Source organism: Brachyhypopomus gauderio, chromosome 20 (genome assembly GCF_052324685.1).
Source record: "Brachyhypopomus gauderio isolate BG-103 chromosome 20, BGAUD_0.2, whole genome shotgun sequence".
Classification (NCBI taxonomy): domain Eukaryota; kingdom Metazoa; phylum Chordata; class Actinopteri; order Gymnotiformes; family Hypopomidae; genus Brachyhypopomus; species Brachyhypopomus gauderio.
The window spans coordinates 3127477-3147886 of record NC_135230.1 but is presented as its reverse complement, the minus strand read 5'-3'; the positions used below and the strand labels follow the sequence as shown (position 1 = coordinate 3147886).

The window sequence follows — 20410 nt, the reverse complement described above, 5'->3', positions numbered from 1 at the left end:
GCCTGCTGTCAGCTTGCAGATCAGAACCAACATGACCGAACCTTGACCCCTGACAACAACTGGGTCTGGGTTCACTTAATCACTCAATGCTTTTTAAAACTTCCAGGTGATGAACAGAAGCACTGAAACATTAAGCACATTTCTGTTGTATTGATATTAGCAACAACAGAAATGTACAATGGAAATGGAAAAATCCCATTTCCCTACTACATTTCCCAGGATGCCCTACTCACCGCCTTGTGCTCTTTCCTGCACTTGAGTGCAGTGACAGTGTCCTGGTGAGGCTCTGTGGGGATGGTCACTGATTTGATGACTTTTGGTGGAGGAGGCGGAGCTTTAAACACACCTTCATCTCTACAGGAAGTTGCATCTTTGCCTCCACTGGACACACTAGGCTTCTAAGACAATATAGCACATAATCGCCAAGACAAACCACCCGTTAAAATTCCAGACATCACTTCATAAATATGATGGTTTATCAGATTATAAATATTAAATCTAATATTTTGCTCCATTTATACATAAAGGACTAAAGGAAGCTGATTTAATGACATTAGACATTACTGACTGCCCCTCCCTTCTTGCGGCCTTCAAGAGAGGCGCACTTTATCTCTGCTCCTGCACTCCCTCCCTTCTGCTCTGCTCGGCTCGGCTTAGATTCTCTGTCATGTCTCAGTAATCGGACGTTGCTCTTCGAATTTTACCAAGAAAATGGATTTGATCAGGTGGTCTCTCAATGTAATTGACACTTTTTTTTTCCACGTGGAGTCATGGTGCGGGAGAACCCACATGTCTGGACGCTACGTTCTCATCTGGATATGTGTTTGACTCATGGGGACGTGTGTGAAGTTGGATCAGTTGGGAGACAGCCGACTTTAAGGGGAGTTTGTGTGCTCAACCACTCAAGGACGAGCTCCTTGCTAAATTCTTCATTCTTCTTATCTGCATTGGCGCCCAAACAAATTTCTCCCAGAAGGTCGTCGTCTTGGTTACCTGCTCCTACCCCCACACAGAGACTGTCAGAGATGGCTCTCGCCTTCCACTGTGAAATTGACACAAAAACTGTGTGCCAGGCCTCTGGCTACCCCCTCCCTCTCTGAATGGATCACGCCTCTCACTGCTTACTGTCTGTGTTATCAATGAATCACGCCTCTCACTGCTTACTGTCTGTGTTATCAATTAATCACGTCTCTCACTGCTTACTGTCTGTGTTATCAATGAATCACGTCTCTCACTGCTTACTGTCTGTGTTATCAATGAATCACACCTCTCACTGCTTACTGTCTGTGTTATCAATGAATCACGTCTCTCACTGCTTACTGTCTGTGTTATCAATGAATCACACCTCTCACTGCTTACTGTCTGTGTTATCAATGAATCACACCTCTCACTGCTTACTGTCTGTGGTGTCAATGAATCACACCTCTCACTGCTTACTGTCTGTGTTATCAATGAATCACGTCTCTCACTGCTTACTGTCTGTGTTATCAATGCTGTATGTGCTATGGGGATTTTTTGCATGCACACAGACTGTTGTCCTGTTGTGAGAATAATCTGTGGTCATATTTTTTTGTTTCCTCCCAATGTTATCTCTATGTTATCTCTATGTTATCCCAATGTTATCTCTATGTTATCTCTATGTTATCCCAATGTTATCCCAATGTTATCTCTATGTTATCCCAATGTTATCTCTATGTTTCTCTTCCATTCTGCGTAAACAGCGGCACCCTTCGAGGCAGGTGCAGTTTTGCTGCCGCCGCTCAGGTTTTTCGGTGCTTTAACACTGGGCCCTGGGCAAAAACGCATTTCGTCTTGTACTTGTACAATGTATGATGAATAAATACCTTTTATCCTTATACTTATTTTATCCCCGCTTCATGAGCCTCTAATCCTCAGCAAAGATTAGCAACATTTTCTGCAAACCGGATATACACACAAAGCACCATGACTCCAGAACTCGTGGCAGAGGTGTCGAGGTCAGAGGTCATACGTACTGGTGCGATGATGGTGCGAGAGGAAGCTGGAGGATTGTTCCAGTGTCGAGCATTATATACCGCCTTAGCAAGAGACTGACACACACACACACACACACACACACACACACACACACACACACACACACACACAGAAAAGAGGTCCACTAAATCCCAAGCACTGACAGTAAGACATGCAACTAAGAACAGCGTGGGGTTCTTCTATCCTTACACAGAATCAGAACTATTAGAAACTCTGTTAATTTCCCTCTGCACAACAAACTGCCCTGCAGCACCAGCTTGAGAATCTAGAGTAAGTATGCAAGTCTAAACAGTGAAGGTGATCATGAGCATGTACAGTCATGGCCAAAAGTTTTGAGAATGATACAAATATAAATTTTATATAAAGTCTACTGCTTCAGTTTTCATAATGGCAATTTGCATATACTCCAGAATGTCATAAAGAGTGACCAGCTTAACAGCAATTAATTGCAAAGTCGGGGGGGGGGGGGGGGGGGGGGGCAACGTTATCGGGGCGGTGTAAAGTGGACAAAATTGAAGTATTATTATTATATCGCGATCGATCGCCTGTGGTTGGTGCCAGAGCGAACTAGTAACTTTTTAGTCTAAGATGCTCCATGCGTGAGAGTTGGCAACCCTGCAGGTATAGCAACTTGGCTAAAATATGTGTGTGAGGGCATTTGGTAGCGCATATCCAGTGTGTTTAACAAAGCCATGAAGCTATATTAACTATATAGCTTCATGGCTATATTAACGGGCATCATGTCTTTCGCTATGAACTCCGTTACTGCCCGAGTTATTTCAGCGTGCTGCTTCGAATCATATCAATAAGGAGTTACACTTTCAAACGCTCGGTCAGTGATCCCTATCGGCTGGTACTTGGCGTATTTGAAGATGCAGCACTGGTCGTTGGCATTTTAGGCTTGCAAATATCATACGAGGCTTTGTGGTGTTTTTTTTTAATGCTGAAAAAGGTTTGTAGTGTTACCTCGCGTCGTAGCGACAGTAGCAAGGCACGTTTTGCAGGGTACCTGACGTTGAGCAGCATCTTTTTTAAAGCCAAAGTAATTTCACACAACTGATGTGCTGCCCCTCTTTGGTATTAGACTTTCAGTTGTGTCAGCATCTGTCGAGCCTGAAGCCATTGTGCAACAAGTTAAAGTGCGCTGTGTTAACTTCACTTCTCCACCTCCCTGCCTCCTGCTCGGGTTTGCTCCATTCGTCCTCGGCTCGCTCCCAAGTCACGTGACCAGTTTAAATCGCACTCTGTGCGATTAGAGAATCGCGTTTTAAAATATCGCGAGATTATCGCAAATGCAATTAATCGTTCAGGCCTACCCAAAACACATTTCAACTTCATTGCAGCCCTGCCTTAAAAGGACCAGCTAACATCATTTCAGTGATTGCTCCATTAACACTTGCTCCAGGTGTGTGTGTTGAGGACAGGGCTGGAGATCAATCAGTCATGATTAAGTAAGAGTGACACCACTGGAAGATTTAAAAGGAGGCTGGTGCTCGGCATCATTGTTTCTCTTCTGTTAACCATGGTTATCTCTAAAGAAACACGTGCAGTCATCATTTCACTGCACAAAAATGGCCTAACAGGGAAGAGTATCGCAGCTAGAAAGATTGCACCTCAGTCAACAATCTCTCTCATCATTAAGAACTTCAAGGAGAGAGGTTCCATTGTTGCCAAAAAAGCTCCAGGGCGCCCAAGAAAGACCAGCAAGCACCAGGACTGTCTCTTAAAAGTGTTTCAGCTGCGGGATTGGGCTACCAGCAGTGCAGAGCTTGCTCAGGAATGGCAGCAGGCAGGTGTGAGTGCATCTGCACGCACTGTGAGGCGGAGACTCTTGGAGCTAGGCCTGGTCTCAAGGAGGGCAGCAAAGAAGCCACTTCTCTCCAGAAAAAACATCAGGGACAGACTGATAATCTGCTCTGGCCCCATCCCAATGCGGCGCGGTGATGAGCAATACAGCAGGCTCACGTCGCTAAACCGCTGGATGTCCAAGTGGTGCTCCGAAAATCAAGTGGGCTTTATTGATAATTGGAAAGAGTTTGAGGGCAAGCCTGGTCTTTTAGGCAGGGACGGTGTCCACCCCACCCGGGATGGCGCTGCCCTGTTATCTTGCAGCATAGCCCGTAGTCTGTTAGTTAGTGGGCAGTGTAGTACTAGGAGCTGCTGACTAACCAGAGTCGCGACCAGGCCGCAGACTAACGGGCTAAACCGTCTGTCTGCGAGCTGCTTAGAGGCGTCACCAAGATCCCATAGGATTGAGAATGTGTCTGTGCCCCGGGTTAAATTAAATCATAAGAAAATAGTCCGTCCTAAGTTTTTAACTAATATTCAAACTTCACATCCAATTATTACCTATATGACCGATCTGAAAATTGGATTAATTAATATTCGATCACTCAACTCTAAAGCAGTTTTTATGAATGAACTTATAACTGACCAGAAATTTGATATTTTATGTCTAACTGAAACGTGGATTCAATCTGGTGACTATTTATCTCTAAACGAAGCCACTCCTGTGGGATATAGTTATATACATAAACCTAGATTGTCAGGCAGAGGAGGAGGAATATGTATAATATATCGTGATTGTTTAGAAATTCATCAGAAATACTTGGATATCTTTAATTCATTTGAGATGCTGTCTATTAATGTAACTAGTCCATCTGAAAATAAAAGTTCATTTTCCCTAACAAATGTATATAGACCACCAGGGCCTTACTCAGATTTCTTAAAAGATTTCACAGATTTTACAGCAAATTTAGCAGTTAGTAGTGACAAAATAATAATGGTAGGAGACTTTAACATACATTTTGATAATGCGGAGGATCCACTGACAAGGGCTTTTACTTCTATATTGAACTCTGTTGGCATTACACAAAACGTTGTAGGACCCACACACTATCAAAATCATACCCTAGATTTAATCTTAACGTTGGGTATTGACGTAGATAATATAAATATACTCCCACAAACCGTAGCTATCTCTGATCACTATTTAGTCAAATTTGAGATTCATCTTAACATAAATACCCGCCCATCTCCTCGGCAGTGTATAAAGCGCTCGATAAATTCATTAACAGCAACACAGTTTATTGAAGCCCTCCCTGATTTAACTGCTCTAGCCCACTCGCCATCCTATCCAGGAGAGTTAGACAGTCTAACCAACTGCATAGAGAATACTTGCAGATCAGCTCTAGATATAGTAGCTCCACTCAAATATAAAAAGACTAGATCTAAAAAACTTGCTCCGTGGTACACTGACCAAACTAGAAACTTAAAACAAATAGCACGTAAATTAGAGCGTAAATGGCGATCTACTAAGTTGGAAGTATTCTACTGTGCCTGGAAGGATAGCATCATTGACTACAAACGGGCACTCACTAAAGCACGCTCAGCATACCTAGCCTCACTGATAGAGAAAAATAAAAACAATCCTAGATTTCTTTTTAATACTATTTCCAAACTTACAAAAAATCAAGCAGGCGCAGAACCTCAGATTCCAGTAAACCTCACTAGTAATGTATTTATAGATTTTGTTGATAATAAAATAGAGAATATTAGACAAAATATAAAACCTTTTATTAGCAATACAACTGGTATGTCATCTGGTTTGGTTGACATCGATTTAAATCGCATACTGGGAGAAAAACTTGATGCTTTTCATCCACTCCCACAATCAGAATTAGAGAAAATAATTTCTTCCTTAAATTGTGCTACCTGCACACTAGACTCGGTTCCATCAAAGTTATTAAAAGAGGTATTACCAGTGGTAACTGAACCTCTTCTAACTATAGTTAACTCATCCATTACAATAGGTCACATGCCCAAATCATGTAAATTAGCAGTTATTAAACCTCTGATTAAGAAACCAAATCTTGATCCTACTGTACTATCTAATTATAGACCCATTTCAAACACATCATTTATATCTAAGATCATAGAAAAAGCTGTTGCCCAGCAATTATGCCTATATCTGCATAGGCATCACATATTTGAAAAGTTCCAATCTGGTTTTAGGCCCCATCACAGTACTGAAACAGCATTAGTTAAAGTAACAAATGACCTCCTCCTTGCTTCAGATCAAGGTTATGTATCGCTGTTAGTGCTTCTTGATCTTAGTGCAGCTTTCGACACAATTGATCAAGGATCTTGCTAGAAAGGTTAGAACGCTGGGTTGGAGTCTCTGGCACAGCCCTTTCATGGTTTCATTCTTACTTAACAAATCGCTATCAGTTTGTAGAGCTCAATAATATTCCATCCAAACGTACAAAAGTTAAATATGGGGTCCCACAAGGCTCCATTCTAGGACCACTATTATTTACATTATATATGCTACCATTGGGCACAGTTATAAACAAACATGGTGTCAATTTTCACTGCTATGCAGATGACACTCAACTTTACATATCAGCCAAACCTGATGACAAACTCAGTTTAAGAAAAATTGAGGCCTGTGTAAAAGATATTAAATGCTGGATGTCTCTAAACTTCCTCCAACTTAATGAGGACAAAACAGAAGTTCTCCTTCTGGGCCCTAAGGCCTCAAAACAGAAAATTCCAGATCTAATGCTTAATCTCGCAGGCTACCCCATTACACCTGGCACAGTAGCCAAAAACCTAGGCGTCATACTCGACTCTGACCTATCATTTGATAAATACACAGAAAATACTACTAGGATAGCTTTTCTACATCTCCGTAACATTGCTAAATTAAGAAATGCATTATCACAGGATGATGCGGAAAAATTGGTGCACGCCTTTGTTAGCTCTATTTTAGACTACTGCAATGCACTACTGTCAGGATGTTCAAATAGGAATCTAAATAAACTTCAAATAGTTCAAAATGCCGCAGCCAGGGTTCTGACCAGAACTAGAAAATTTCAGCATATCAGTCCAGTCCTATCAGCCCTGCATTGGCTCCCAGTTAAATTCCGTATTGATTTTAAAATTATTTTATTAACTTATAAAGCATTGCACGGGCTTGCTCCTGAGTACCTTCAGGAACTTATTTCCTATTACAAACCCCCACGCCCACTAAGATCACAGGGTGCTGGTCTTTTATTAGTTCCAAAAATTAATAAGGTAACAGCAGGGGGAAGAGCCTTTTCTTGTAAGGCCCCCCAGCTTTGGAATGATCTTCCTAAATGTGTCCAGGACTCTTGACACAGTCACAATCTTTAAGTCTAGGTTGAAAACCCACTTATTTAGTTTAGCGTTTGATAATTAATGTCCCCCCTTAGATAAAAGTACAGATCCAGGGGTTCATAGACGAAGGGTTCTATGGTAGACTGGGGCGCTGGTGCTGTCGTCCTGTCACTGCTCGTGGTCACTCAAGTTTGTTGACAGTGCAGTGGACGGATGCCATTGTCTCAGAATGCCCCCAAGCCTATGTTACCTTCTGGTTCTGCCTTTTTAGCTAGGCTGTAATAATTTAACTAAATGCCGGAGTTGCTGCCACACTCCGGACATGTTTATAATTTTACCTGTCCTGTATATGTCCTCATACAGAGCTAATTTTCCCTGTTTCATTTCTCCACATGGCTGCCCGCCTGCTTGAGGAATAATGAGATGAGGAGACCAGCGATCCATCCTGAGCCAGCCACCTCCTGCCTAACCGGATGCATACATCATGATGGACATTATTACATATTTTTCCTTTTCTTTCTCTTCTTTCTGTCTAAATTGTTGTTGTTGTTGTCATGGTGACCGGTGTCGGCCAGAGGAGGATGGGTTCCCCCCCTGAGTCTTGGTTCCTCTCAAGGTTTCTTCCTCATGCAAAAAAACTAGGGAGTTTTTCCTTGCCACTGTCGCCTTTGGCTTGCTCACTGGGGGCTAGGACTCGGCACTTGTAAAGCTGCTTTGTGACAACAACTGTTGTAAAAAGCGCTATATAAATAAAATTTGATTGATTGATTGATTGATATTCTACAAAAGGTACAGGGAGTGGACTGCTGAGGACTGGGGTAAAGTCATTTTCTCTGATGATTCCCCTTTCCGATTGTTTGGGACATCTGGAAAACAGCTTGTTCAGAGAAGACACCGGAGGTGAGCGCTACCACCAGTCTTGTTGAATGCCAACTGTAAAGGATCCTGAAACCATTCATGTGTGGGGTTGCTTCTCGGGCCAAGGGAATCGGCTCTCTCACAGTCTTGCCTAAAAACACAGCCATGAATAAAGAATGGTACCAGAATGTTCTCCAAGAGCAACTACTCCCAACCATCCAAGAGCAGTTTGGTGATCAACAATGCCTTCTCCAGCATGATGGAGCACCTTGCCATAAAGCAAAGGTGATAACTAAATGGCTCAGGGAACAAAACAGAGATTTTGGGTCCATGGCCTGGAAACTCCCAGATCTTAATCCCATTGAGAACTTGTGGTCAATTATCACGAGACGGGTGGACAAACAAAAACCTACACATTCTGACAAAATGCAAGGATTGATTGTGCAAGAATGGACTGCTATCAGTCAGGATTTGGTCCAGAAGTTGATTGAGAGCATGCCAGGGAGAATTGCAGAGGTCCTGAAGAAGAAGGGTCAACACTGCAAACATTGACTTGCTGCATTAACTCATTCTAACTGTCAATAAAAGCTTTTGTTACTCAATATGATTGCAATTATATTTCTGTGTGTGATAAAAACATCTGACAAACACACATAAAAACCAGAGGGCAGAAGATCATGTGAAAATATAATATTTGTGTCATTCTCAAAACGTTTGGCCATGACTGTAGAGGTGCAGTTTGGAGTTCAGCAGGGCGCCCGTGTCCCGCGGCGCCCGTGTTCCCGCACCTTTTTGGGGCCGCTGAAGATCTTGCGGCTGATCTCCTTGGCCTTGTCCGTCAGCCTGGCCCCTCGCTCCCTCTGGTGGGCGGAGCCAGTGGGACACGCCTCCTCCAGCCACTCCTGAGAATCTGAGGAGAGGGAAAATTCAGAGCATGGAACTCCAGTGGGCCAGACACGCCCCCTAGTGGGGCAGGGCTAGACACGTCATAGCAGGACAGACAGACATACAACGTCTTGTTTAGCATGACCCGATTTCACTCTATACACTTTAATAGAAGGCTTCTTCCAACAATGAGGGACAAAGGGACTTTATGATCTCATTCCCATATAACGCTGGCCCAAAGAGGCTGGTTCTGAAAGGCTGCAGCTGCAGAATGTCGGGTGATGTGCTCTGGCCCAGAAGGGACTCCCTACAACAGCCTCCGACATCAGGACTACACGACATGTTCAGAGAAGTTAAACACACAGCTGGAACACAGTTCATTCCCAAGGGAATTTTACAGACTAGCCCAGCCCGCAATACCCAATTTGTGTGTGTACACCTACATTAGTGTGTGTGTGTGTGTGTGTGTGTGTGTGTGTGCGCGTGTACCTGCATTAGTGCTTGTCGGACTGTCCACTCCAGCAGTCAGAGCTTCACATGGGGCTTTCCTGGTCTTCCTCCTGCCTTTAGCTGCGAAATCCTCCTCATCCTCACTGTCACTGTCACTCAGGTCGTCAAAGCCAAAGTATTTGATTTTGTAGCTGGAGCTGCCGGAGGTGTGTGGCTCTCCGTCGACATCCTGTGCCTCAGCCTCCTCGAACCCAAAGAACTCCAGCTTGGACTCCCTCTTGGTCTTACTGGGAGAGGGGCGAAACCTGAGAGACAGAGAGGCAGAGTGTGTGTGTGAACCCTGCCAGGGGTTTGTGAACAGGCTCACCCTGCAATTGTAATTGAACGATTCAGTGTATGATTTCATGAATTTAACATTGTCAAAGTTCCAAGGTTAAAAGTTATTACACAAAGGCGGGGAGTTATTACACACTTTACATTGCATCTTTACACTTTTACGACCTGTGTGTGTGTGTGTGTGTCGGGGGGCGGAGACAGAGAGGTGTGATCACCTGGTCGGCTTGCTAAGCTGCGCATCCGTTTTTCTCCTGAAGGTTCCAGCCTCTCCTAGATCCGTAGGTGGAGTGTTGACGAACTCATCCATGCTCCTGTCTATGGAGTCCTGGATGGTGACGTTACACGCTGATACACATGAAGGGTGGAGCACTGTGTAGTCCCTCACTCTGCTGCGACCCACAGCCTTGACCTCTGACCCCCCAGTACCAGCGCCCTTCACGAGAGCCCTGGCCGGTTTGCTCGTTTCAGCTCCCGGCATCTCTCTGTCAAAGCTCTCTGCTTCCTGGGTGTGACCGGGCCGGTGGTACACCCTGTCCCTGGCAGGCTTGAGAAGAGGCAGTGGTTCAAAGTGGATGGGCTCCTCTAGAGGGGGGTTTCCAGGGGGCTGCTCGGAGGGTTTCAGCCCATCAGACAAGTGGCTAGCCTGGACTGGAGCACCACCCCCAGCAGCGAGTGCACAGTCCTGGCCCGCTGGGCCCCAGTCGTACAAGGAGTCTCCAGTGGGGGCTTTGGAAGCTGAGTACTGTGATCCAGGTCTGCTCACGGTGCCGGCCACCTTGTACCAGGCTGACCTAGAGCTAGCGGCTGATATGGTCTGCAACGGCTTGGCTGGGCAGACAGAGAAAAATTCCAAATACTTCAATTTCAATTTTTTTTATTGTTATACTAGTCAATTACACACTGCACAATTCTTTACAACTAAACAGCTAACAAATACTTAAAATGGCATTATTAAAGCCATCCATGATCTAAAACAGGGGTGTCAAACTCATTTTCCACATTCCACAGGCCACATTAGCGTAATCATTCAAATCAAAGTTTATTTGTATAGCGCTTTTCACAACACATGTTGTCACAAAGCGCTTATCATTCCCCACAGAGGGCCATATGTAACTTATAAATGTAACTACTCCTTAATGTTAAATAACTCTGAAGTTACAAATATTACATATATATTTGCATATGTTTGCTTGTTGCTCTTATTATAACATAAATCCTTTTAATTTTTAGGTTATGAAACCCACATTACTCCATCAATCAATGATCAAACTCTCCAAATGAAAAAAGAAAAATAACATCAAAGATATCACATTTACTTTGTTAAAAAATATCAAATAACTGAAAACAGCAATTGTGCTTCGTAAACGCTCCCTCTGAAAAAGACTTTGAAATGCGGGCGATTTCTTCAGCCACAACAAAACCAGCTTTTACTGACGCTTCGTTTGTGGTTGTGAACACATTCTGTAGTGATCAGTTTGACTTTTAATTCTTTGGCAATTGGTTGTTTTCTTGATGCCTAATTTTGGCATACTTAGCTCCATGTTTGGTCGCAAAATGCCGATGTAGACGGTACTTTTTGACATCCGTCACGGCTTCATACCCGTTTTTCTCCTTGCGCAAACATTGCGTTCCCATCTTTCTTGAAACAACCTTCTATCTGCATCAATGTTTGTCTTCCTGGACATTTTCAGATCATTATTTGTATTTCTCAATTACACTTACAGGGGTGATAGTGGGAAAAATTCCTGAGCCTAAAATTTTTATGAGCGGGCTTGGAAGTGTACCACATTTTGAATATTTAATAATTAATCTTTAAATTAATTAATAATAAATAAGTCAGATAATCATTATGGTGAAATTAAAAAAAGTAAATTTCTATTAATATTCTGAGAAAATGCTGTAACCTAAAGATTCAGTTAACACAATTAGACACTATGTTAAAAACAGGCATGATTTTGTGCACATACATTTTGTGCTTTTGTTCATGTATTACACCTTACGCCGTAAGGCAGCCATGATGAACCAGATCGTCTGACCACCTGTACCGGCTCAAAAAAAAAAAAACACTTTCTTATATGTCTGATAAAAATTAAACTTCATCAAAATAAAGATAAAATACTGAATTTATCTTACATCTACCTCTGAAGCTCTTCCGATGTGTGAATGTGAGATGTGTAGTAACCACGGAAAATCATAACTCGGGAACCTCGTAACCCGGGGACCGCCTGTATGATGTTTATGTCGAACGGAGTATTAATGTCTTCGGCACGACCAATCAAGTTGAAAACATAAACTGACCAAAACAAACTGGACTTAAGGCTGGAGGGAGGAAGCTTTTTTATGTAATGTCCGAAAATCAGAAGGCGGGATGACCCGCAAGTCAAACAAATGACACCGCCGTCACCCACCCAGCGCTGATGATCCAGTGAGAGGATCATATTTCGGCATATTATGATTTGATAGATCCCCCCCCTCCCCCCCAAAAAAAATCAAATGACGGAAATCCGTCGTGGTGACAGGGAACTTTAACCCATGACCAAAACACTTTTCATACTGTTAGCAGTGATTCCACTTCTCTCTAGTGTGAATGTGCAGGTCTGAGCAGTTATACAGCTTCTCTCCTGTGTGAGTGCGCTGGTGTTTGTGGAGACGACTCTGTCTAGTAAAACTCTTCCCACACTCTGAGCAGTGATACGGCTTCTCTCCTGTGTGAGTGCGCCGGTGTCTTTGGAGATCACCCTGACTAGTAAAACTCTTCTCACACTCTGAGCAATGATACGGCTTCTCTCCTGTGTGAGTGCGCTGGTGTAGGTGGAGAGTGGTCTGTCTAGTAAAACTCTTCCCACACTCTGAGCAGTTACACAGCTTCTCTCCTGTGTGAGCACGCTGGTGTATGTGGAGACTAGCCTGTCTAGTAAAACTCTTCCCACACTCTAAGCAGTGATAGCGTTTCTCTCCTGTGTGAATGAGATGGTGTTGGTGGAGACTACTCTGAGTAGTAAAACTCTTCCCACACACTGAGCAGTGATAAGGCTTCTCTCCTGTGTGAGTGCGCCGGTGTCTTTGGAGATCACCCTGACTAGTAAAACTCTTCTCACACTCTGAGCAATGATACGGCTTCTCTCCTGTGTGAGTGCGCCGGTGTCTTTGGAGATCACTCTGTCTAGTAAAACTCTTCCCACACTCTGAGCAGTGATACGGCTTCTCTCCTGTGTGAATGCGCTGGTGTCTTTGGAGATCACCCTGACAAGTAAAACTCATCCCACACTCTGAGCAATGATACGGCTTCTCTCCTGTGTGAGTACGCTGGTGTTGGCGGCGATTACTCTGACTATTAAAACTCTTCCCACACTCTGAGCAGTTATACGGCTTCTCTCCTGTGTGAATGCGCCGGTGTCTTTGGAGCTCACCCTGCCTAGTAAAACTCTTCCCACACTCTGAACAGTGATACGGCTTCTCTCCTGTGTGAATGCGCTGGTGTATGTGGAGACTAGTCTGACTAGTAAAACTCTTCCCACACTCTGAGCAGTGATATGGCTTCTCTCCTGTGTGAGTGCGCTGGTGTTTGTGGAGACGACTCTGTCTAGTAAAACTCTTCCCACACTCTGAGCAGTGATAGGGCTTCTCTCCTGTGTGAGTGCGCCGGTGTCTTTGGAGATCACCCTGACTAGTAAAACTCTTCTCACACTCTGAGCAATGATACGGCTTCTCTCCTGTGTGAGTACGCTGGTGTAGACGGAGACTACTCTGTCTAGTAAAACTCTTCCCACACACTGAGCAGCAATACTGTTTCTCACCTGTGTGAATGAGATGGTGTCGATGGAAATCACTCCATCTATTAAATCTCTTCCCACACTCTGAGCAGAGATACAGCTTTGCTCCTTTGTGAATGTGCTGGAGAGTTTTAGATAACATTTGTGGATTTCTGAAGCTGCGTTTGGTTGCCAGATTCTCATATTTAATTTGTCCTGACTTCAGCAGTCTGACATACTCCTCATGGTGACATGTCCTGATGTGTTTGTGGAGATACATTTGAGTTGTATAGGAATGTGGACACACAGAGCAGGAGAAGACGTGCAGGAGTGCAGAAGAAGATTTGAGTTCTGGAAGAGAAAAAAAACAAACTTAGTGGCAGCTGCAGCATTATTACTGGGCCATATATAATAAACACAATAATCGTACAGAACATCGTATGAAACAGGAATAATGTAACAAAAAGATGTTTTATGGAGTAACAGGAAGCCCCGCCTCCTTTAAACCCTGCCTCCTTTCTCTGTGTTCTTTTTGGGTTCATGCCTGCCACTGGTTGTTGTGATGTAATCCTATCCGGCCCAGTCATGCACAGATGCTACATTAGCGCTGTGGCTATTATCCAACAATCAGGTTGTAGCACAAAGGCTGACAGTGATAAGGTGAACTCAACCAATAGTACTTCGATTCATTGATAGATATATTAGCCATCATCCAACATAAACTTATAATACCTGTATTGATCCAACTATTTGGTAAGCAATTTAACATCTAAACAAGCCTTTTTCCTCCTTAGGGTTATAATAATTATTCTACGCTAATCTCAGACCTCCTCAATAGTGATGTTTTGGTTAACTGTGTGTAAACTTGCTTAACTCACCTGGTATAAAATCATTCTTATTATTACAATCATCATGTCCACCACGGATGCAGTCCACTAGTCTCACTGAACACGTCTTTAATGGAGTCTGTGGTGTGTGCTGGTCTCCAACATTACAGTTAGGGCCCAGGAACTCTGTGGGGTTTGGGTTGATTTTATCCACAGGAGACATATTGGTTTCAACCTGCACCTCCTGCTTTATGCATTGGCTCGTGGTGTTCGAGTCAGTGTCCCGTGTCTCCACAGGGTTTGATTCAGTCTTACACACCACAAAAACACAAGGCACATCTTGCATCTCCTCCTGTATGTATTGGCACTCAGTGTTACAGTCAAGTTCCAGTGTTTCTGTGGGTTTTGTTTTCATTTCACACACTGGAGACAGACTGGATACATCCTCCATGTCCTGTGGTGTGCGCTGGACTCCAGCGTTACAGTCAGGTTCCAGTGTCTCAATGGGATTTGCTTCGGGTTTATACACTGGATTCTGACTGAGTATACCCTCTGTGTCCTGTGGTGTGTGCTGGTCTCTCTGAACATAGTCTTGTGTTTCTCTTTGGTTTAGTTCAGCTTTACAGACACTGCACAAAGTGGCAACATCCTTCTAGACAAAAGATCACAAAAACATTATAAACTTAAACAGGGCAAACACAGTGTAAATATGGAGTTATTCATATATGAAACAGCAAACATGATTCTGCACCACTTGAAGGCATTTGATTAACACCATAAACACATGTGTATGTTTTAAACATGCAAAATACTTTTTTGGTGTAAACAATTTCTTCAATCCAATGACACATACCTCTTTAGAAAGATTTTCTGTTTGCTGATTCAACTTTCTCTCCAGCAATTCAATCACTTTTCTCAGTTCACAGACTTCAGTTTGTAGGTTTCCAATGTCCTCCATGGAGAGATCAGTCCCTACTGACTTTGTGCAGGATGTTTCAGAGTCACATAACAGGTGTAACTCCAGTAGAACCTCTCCATCATCCTCTCCACCCTCACTGCCGTCAGCAGACATCTGCAGTGGTGGAACATGAGAAACTGTTTAATTGAATGAAGGAAAAAAGAACATGCACACAACTACTTGTACAGAACACACTGTTGTGGTTCGATATGTTATTTAAAATGGTGGTCATTCTCAAATAACTCCATAGTAGTTTCCAGTAGAGCCTGGTAGTTCAATAAGTACAGCAAGTGAAGTTATTCTAGATTTACAGCTGAAGCAGTTACAAAATAAATTGCTTCCTATGGGAGGACGGAGGGATGAATAGAAGGACAGAGATAATAGATGGATGAGTACAGTCAATATGGAATGCATTTTGATGTTTGAGGTCAGCTATTGACTACTGTTACCAAGTTTGTTCACCATAACTTGAAAATTAAGAGAGTGATTAAGGGTCATTCCAGGATTTTGGTACATTTCCTGTCCCACCACTTAAATTTCAAATGTACATATCCAAAATATCTAAATGACAATTTTTTTTAAACATTGTACTTGTTATAAGACAAACTGTAAAAGTTGGTGGAAAAATAAGTGCCTTAGATATTATTCAAAAGACCGAATACCTTTGAACCACTTCAAAAAATGGCCATTTTCTCTTGTCCCACACATTGGGTGACCAACTCCTTTGCCAAATTTAACAATTAAAATAAGCTCTAAATAAATTACTTCCTCTTGTATATTGTTGAAATGCATCTCCTTTACTTATGAAAACAACTTATTTGGTCTACATTGTATTGCATGTCACAGTTTTTACACTATTAAGTTGTGTCGCGCCTTCCACCGCAAACTTTGACACAAAAACTCTGTGCCAGGCCTCTGGCTCCCCCTCCCTCTCTGAATGGATCACGCCTCTCACTGCTTACTGTCTGTGTTATCAATGCTGTATGTGCTATGGGGGATATGGATTTTTTGCATGCACACAGACTGTTGTCCTGTTCGTGAGAATAATCTGTGGTCATATTTTTTTGTCTCCTCCCAATGTTATCTCTATGTTTCTCTTTGCCTGTGAGGGTGGCGCGTCTGCGTTTGTACGCTGCCGCCGCTCTGGTTTTCTGGTGCTTTAACACTGGGCCCTGGGCAAGAAAGCATTTCATCATGTACTTGTACAATGTATGACCAATAAATCTGAATCTGTCCCACAACATGCGCTCAACCCTGTTACCATAAGGAATTTTATCTGGCAGAGAAAGGGTTAAAAATATTTGTGTACTGGCACAAAGGAATTTGCATCACAAGGACATTTCCTGCCCACATGGCAAGAAAAATGGTAAGTGCTCTAACAATTTTCAAGGTTTTTTTCCAAATATGTTTGTCCAAGTTGTGTGTGTCACTCAGTGAATGCAACCCTGTTCCTCATATTGTAAGACTAATATTGAGTAGAGTCAAAATTTACTTTATATACTTATATAACCATATTTGTCCTTGATCTTGTATACATAGCTAAATTTTACAGTGAGCATCTGTTCCTGGGGTAGACCACAACTTAGCCTAAATTTGCAACCCTGTTAGTCGCAACCCTGTTACTGCATACCAATTTACTGCACACCAATCTAATAAAGAAAAAACTTCTTCCATATCTGAGATTGACGAATCAAACTTTTTGATAGTTTATAACCTGTAGATTATAAATATATGATTTAAAATTATCAAATTGAAGATCAAATTTTCAGAAGTTACCACCCCTGAAATGTACCAAAATCCTGGAATGACCCTTAAATCAATTGTAGGGATATAGAGATGACAAAGAATGAATAACTATAAGAAAATAATGGGCTGTTTAAGACCATATTAGAAAATGTAAGCCCATATTTAACATATGCACAGTTGGGTCAGTACAGCAGATTTAGTTGTACTATCTATACAGCTGAAGGAGTTATAAAGTCAATAGAGTGATGGGTAAAGGACGAATATCCTATATATACATAGTAATAACATAAACAACATAACATATATACAACACAGGAGCTAAAAGACAGTGGGAATTAATTGAAGAAAATGCATGAAAAACGAGGAATGAAAAAGAAGGAATCAAAGTGAGAAAGAGTTGTGAAAAGTGGACGAGTAATTTCTATCCATCCTCGGACTACAATAAAACTGTAGACGAAACAGCATTCTATTGTTTGCATCGGAAAAAGAATACTAAAAAGTTTCGAGTAAAACAAACTGAAAAACAGTCATCACAGTTCTACCATTAACAGAAGCGACGGTGGCCAACAAATATCATATTCACGTAAATGCTTGAAATCAGATCGCAAGGAGGTGAACGAACGCATGCACTGTACACGCTAGGAAATGCCTGTACGAGCGAGTAAACTATTAACGACGAGCGATTACTAACCGCACGGAAAACGTCCTCAAGACACTCAGAGAAACAGCACGACTGAGAAGTCAAAGTAACACCGTTAAACGCACCAGAGCTACTGCGGTGTGTGCGACCAACGTCCAGATTGCGCGGCGGGTCGCGTTGGGTCTTTGTGTAGCGCTTCACACTTAATTCAGCAACCCAGGGTCTTTGGTATTAGAAACGTGCATAAAACTCAACGTGAAAACCACATACAAAACACATTTATCCTATAAATTCATATAGGATGTTCATCCATGAGACGAACATACGGCTGAGGTCTTTAAATGTTAGTTAAACTTCCGTCCCAGTCAGGGTGCAGAGAATTTGTAAAGTTGCTCCGCAAAGTCTTCCGGGTTTATTTGACGCAAGAGGATGTCCGCGAATTTTCAAAACATAGTGAAAGGATGAGATGAGCGGTCACAATAGTACATTTTAAATAAAATGTTGTATACAACTTAAATATGTATATTCCTGGCGTATTCCTTGCACATTTTGGCACTTATTATTGAAGAAAGAATTCCGAATATGCAAACGTGAAACCAACTTTACCGCAGTCAAACGAAGACCACGAAGAACAACTTCCGGGGCACACAAATGGGTCGAGTTAAAAAATCAAAATCAAGTTCGGCTCCGAATCCAATTTTTTTATTTAGCTAGTTTTGTTTGGATCATCAAATAAAAAACTGAAAAATACAAGCCTGGTTTTTTTTTATATTCAAAACGAAAAACAAAATAATGAATCGTTTTTTTGATTTTTCGATTTTGATTTTCAGTTGAATATCAAATGAACGAATGATACACGAATGAATTGGGTGAATTGGAGCTAAAACGAATTAATGAATTAAAATAGTTTCTTGGTCAGGATGTTCCTTTCATTTTCGAATGAAGAGTATTAAAATAGAATATACAATAATAAAACCACAATATATTGTGTTTTTCTTTTTCTACACCAAGCAGGTTTCGGCCGTTAGTGCACTACCATTTTAGCTGTCATTGTGCTGTATAAATCAACTTAAATATTCGATTGTAGCGGCGATATGCAGGTCCTCTGTATGAGCATATAGCATAATATGGAAATATTTAATGGCCTATGTGCACGCTGTTAAGTGACGTAATTTCCGCTAAAAGCTTAGGATGGTTGTTGACATCCGGTAGCCATTGAAAGTGTATAGCCTACTGTGCAAGCTATTCACCTCACCAGTCTTGTAACAAGCAAGACTGCTGCGCTTGATCTCTCCCTCAATGAAAATGAAGAGCTACGCGAGGAGATATCAAGGCTCCGAAAACAAATCGAAGACTTAACTGTCAGCAGCAAGTTCTGTTTGGAGCGGTTTTCTGCCTCTGATGACGATACGATTCTTTACCAGGTAAATAAAAGGACACAGTATACGGATGGGCCTTCTCTGGTGTCTGAAATACATTGTGAATGAATTAGCCATTATATAACTTTATATATAACTTTTATATTCCACAGATTTGCAAGCCATGCCCACCTGATGGGCTTTTGGAAGCAAATAGACCTAGCCACCCACATCATCATATGGGTTACAAGAGCACGGACTGTTGAGAAGACTGATCAGGTCCCTCACTCTGCCAGTGCAACGGTAAATGTTTTCGTGTTGTCCATACAAAGCATGTTATGTCATCATTTTCAAATTAATCTTTACATCAAAAGAAGTTTTGATAGTCATAATGTAATATGACAATAGGATAATGTATTTTTTCCCCAGGTTCTTCAAGCAATTGATGAGTTTTTTCTCTTCATGAACTACCTGTCATTGGGACTGATGCAAAAGGATTTGGCCCACAGATTTACAATACATCGGTCAACTGTTAGTCGTATTATTAACACCTGGGCCAACTTCCTTTATACTATATTGGGAGCTGTTTCTATTTGGTTAGATGTGGACACTGTGAAAACTCACCTCCCAGATGTGTTTCAGGACTACGCTGACACTGAAATAATTTTAGATTGCACAGAACTGAGATGTCAAACTCCAAATTCCCTTCTCCTCCAGAGTGAAGTGTTTTCCACTTATAAATCACACTGTACATTCAAAGGGTTGATTGGGATAGCCCCTCATGGCGCAGTGACCTTTGTGTCTTCTCTTTATCAAGGTGCTATCAGTGATAAAGAGATCTTAAAGCAGTCTGGCATTGTGGCCCTCCTTGACCCATCTATGGCCATCATGGTGGACAAGGTTTTCCTTGTTGAAGACTGCATTCCATGCAAAGTCCACATACCCACGTTTCTGTCAAAGAGAGCTCAACTGTCTAGGTCAGAGATCAGAACGTCACAGTCCATTGCAAGACTGAGAGTCCATGTTGAGCGTGTGATTCGCAGAGTCAAAGAACATAAAATATTCAGCACAGTGATCCCCCTTTCAATCACAGGGAGCATAAACCAAATTTTTACTGTTGCCTGTCTTTTGGTGAGTTATCAAAATGGCCCCTTGGTAAAAGCCTGGGCAAACAATGGCTAATCTCAATCCCGAATTAGACAGATGATGTAATGTGAATTATGGTGATTTATTTATTTATTTATTTCTCTAACCATAAAATGATCACTTTAAGGTCAGGGGTCGGCAACCCGCCGCTCCGGAGCCGCATGCAGCTCTTTGATCCCTCTGATGCGGCTCAGCTTTTGAATAGAATTAATGAGTATTTAATTAACGTATATTATTTTTGAGACTTAAAAAAAATGTGGAATTTCACAAAGGTCCGGTATTTAGATTCGGTTCGC

The 20410-nt window shown here is 42.2% G+C and overlaps 2 protein-coding genes across 2 annotated transcripts; one reads left to right on the top strand and one right to left on the bottom strand.

Annotated features, from left to right (window-relative positions):
- Positions 1 to 10544: 10544 nt before the first annotated feature.
- On the bottom strand, positions 10545 to 18205 carry LOC143484160 (uncharacterized). The gene is made up of 4 exons (XM_076982755.1): positions 17736 to 18205; positions 15120 to 15338; positions 14318 to 14918; positions 10545 to 13790 (listed from the first exon to the last, which is right to left on the bottom strand). Exons 2-4 carry the CDS (start codon positions 15336 to 15338, stop codon positions 12244 to 12246), a joined length of 2367 nt encoding a protein of 788 aa, XP_076838870.1. The 5' UTR covers positions 17736 to 18205; the 3' UTR covers positions 10545 to 12243.
- Positions 16430 to 20344, top strand: LOC143484209 (uncharacterized). Its single transcript, XM_076982844.1, has 4 exons — positions 16430 to 16590; positions 18922 to 19034; positions 19142 to 19271; positions 19398 to 20344. Exons 2-4 carry the CDS (start codon positions 19012 to 19014, stop codon positions 20148 to 20150), a joined length of 906 nt encoding a protein of 301 aa, XP_076838959.1. The 5' UTR covers positions 16430 to 16590; positions 18922 to 19011; the 3' UTR covers positions 20151 to 20344.
- The last annotated feature ends 66 nt before the right edge of the window (positions 20345 to 20410 follow it).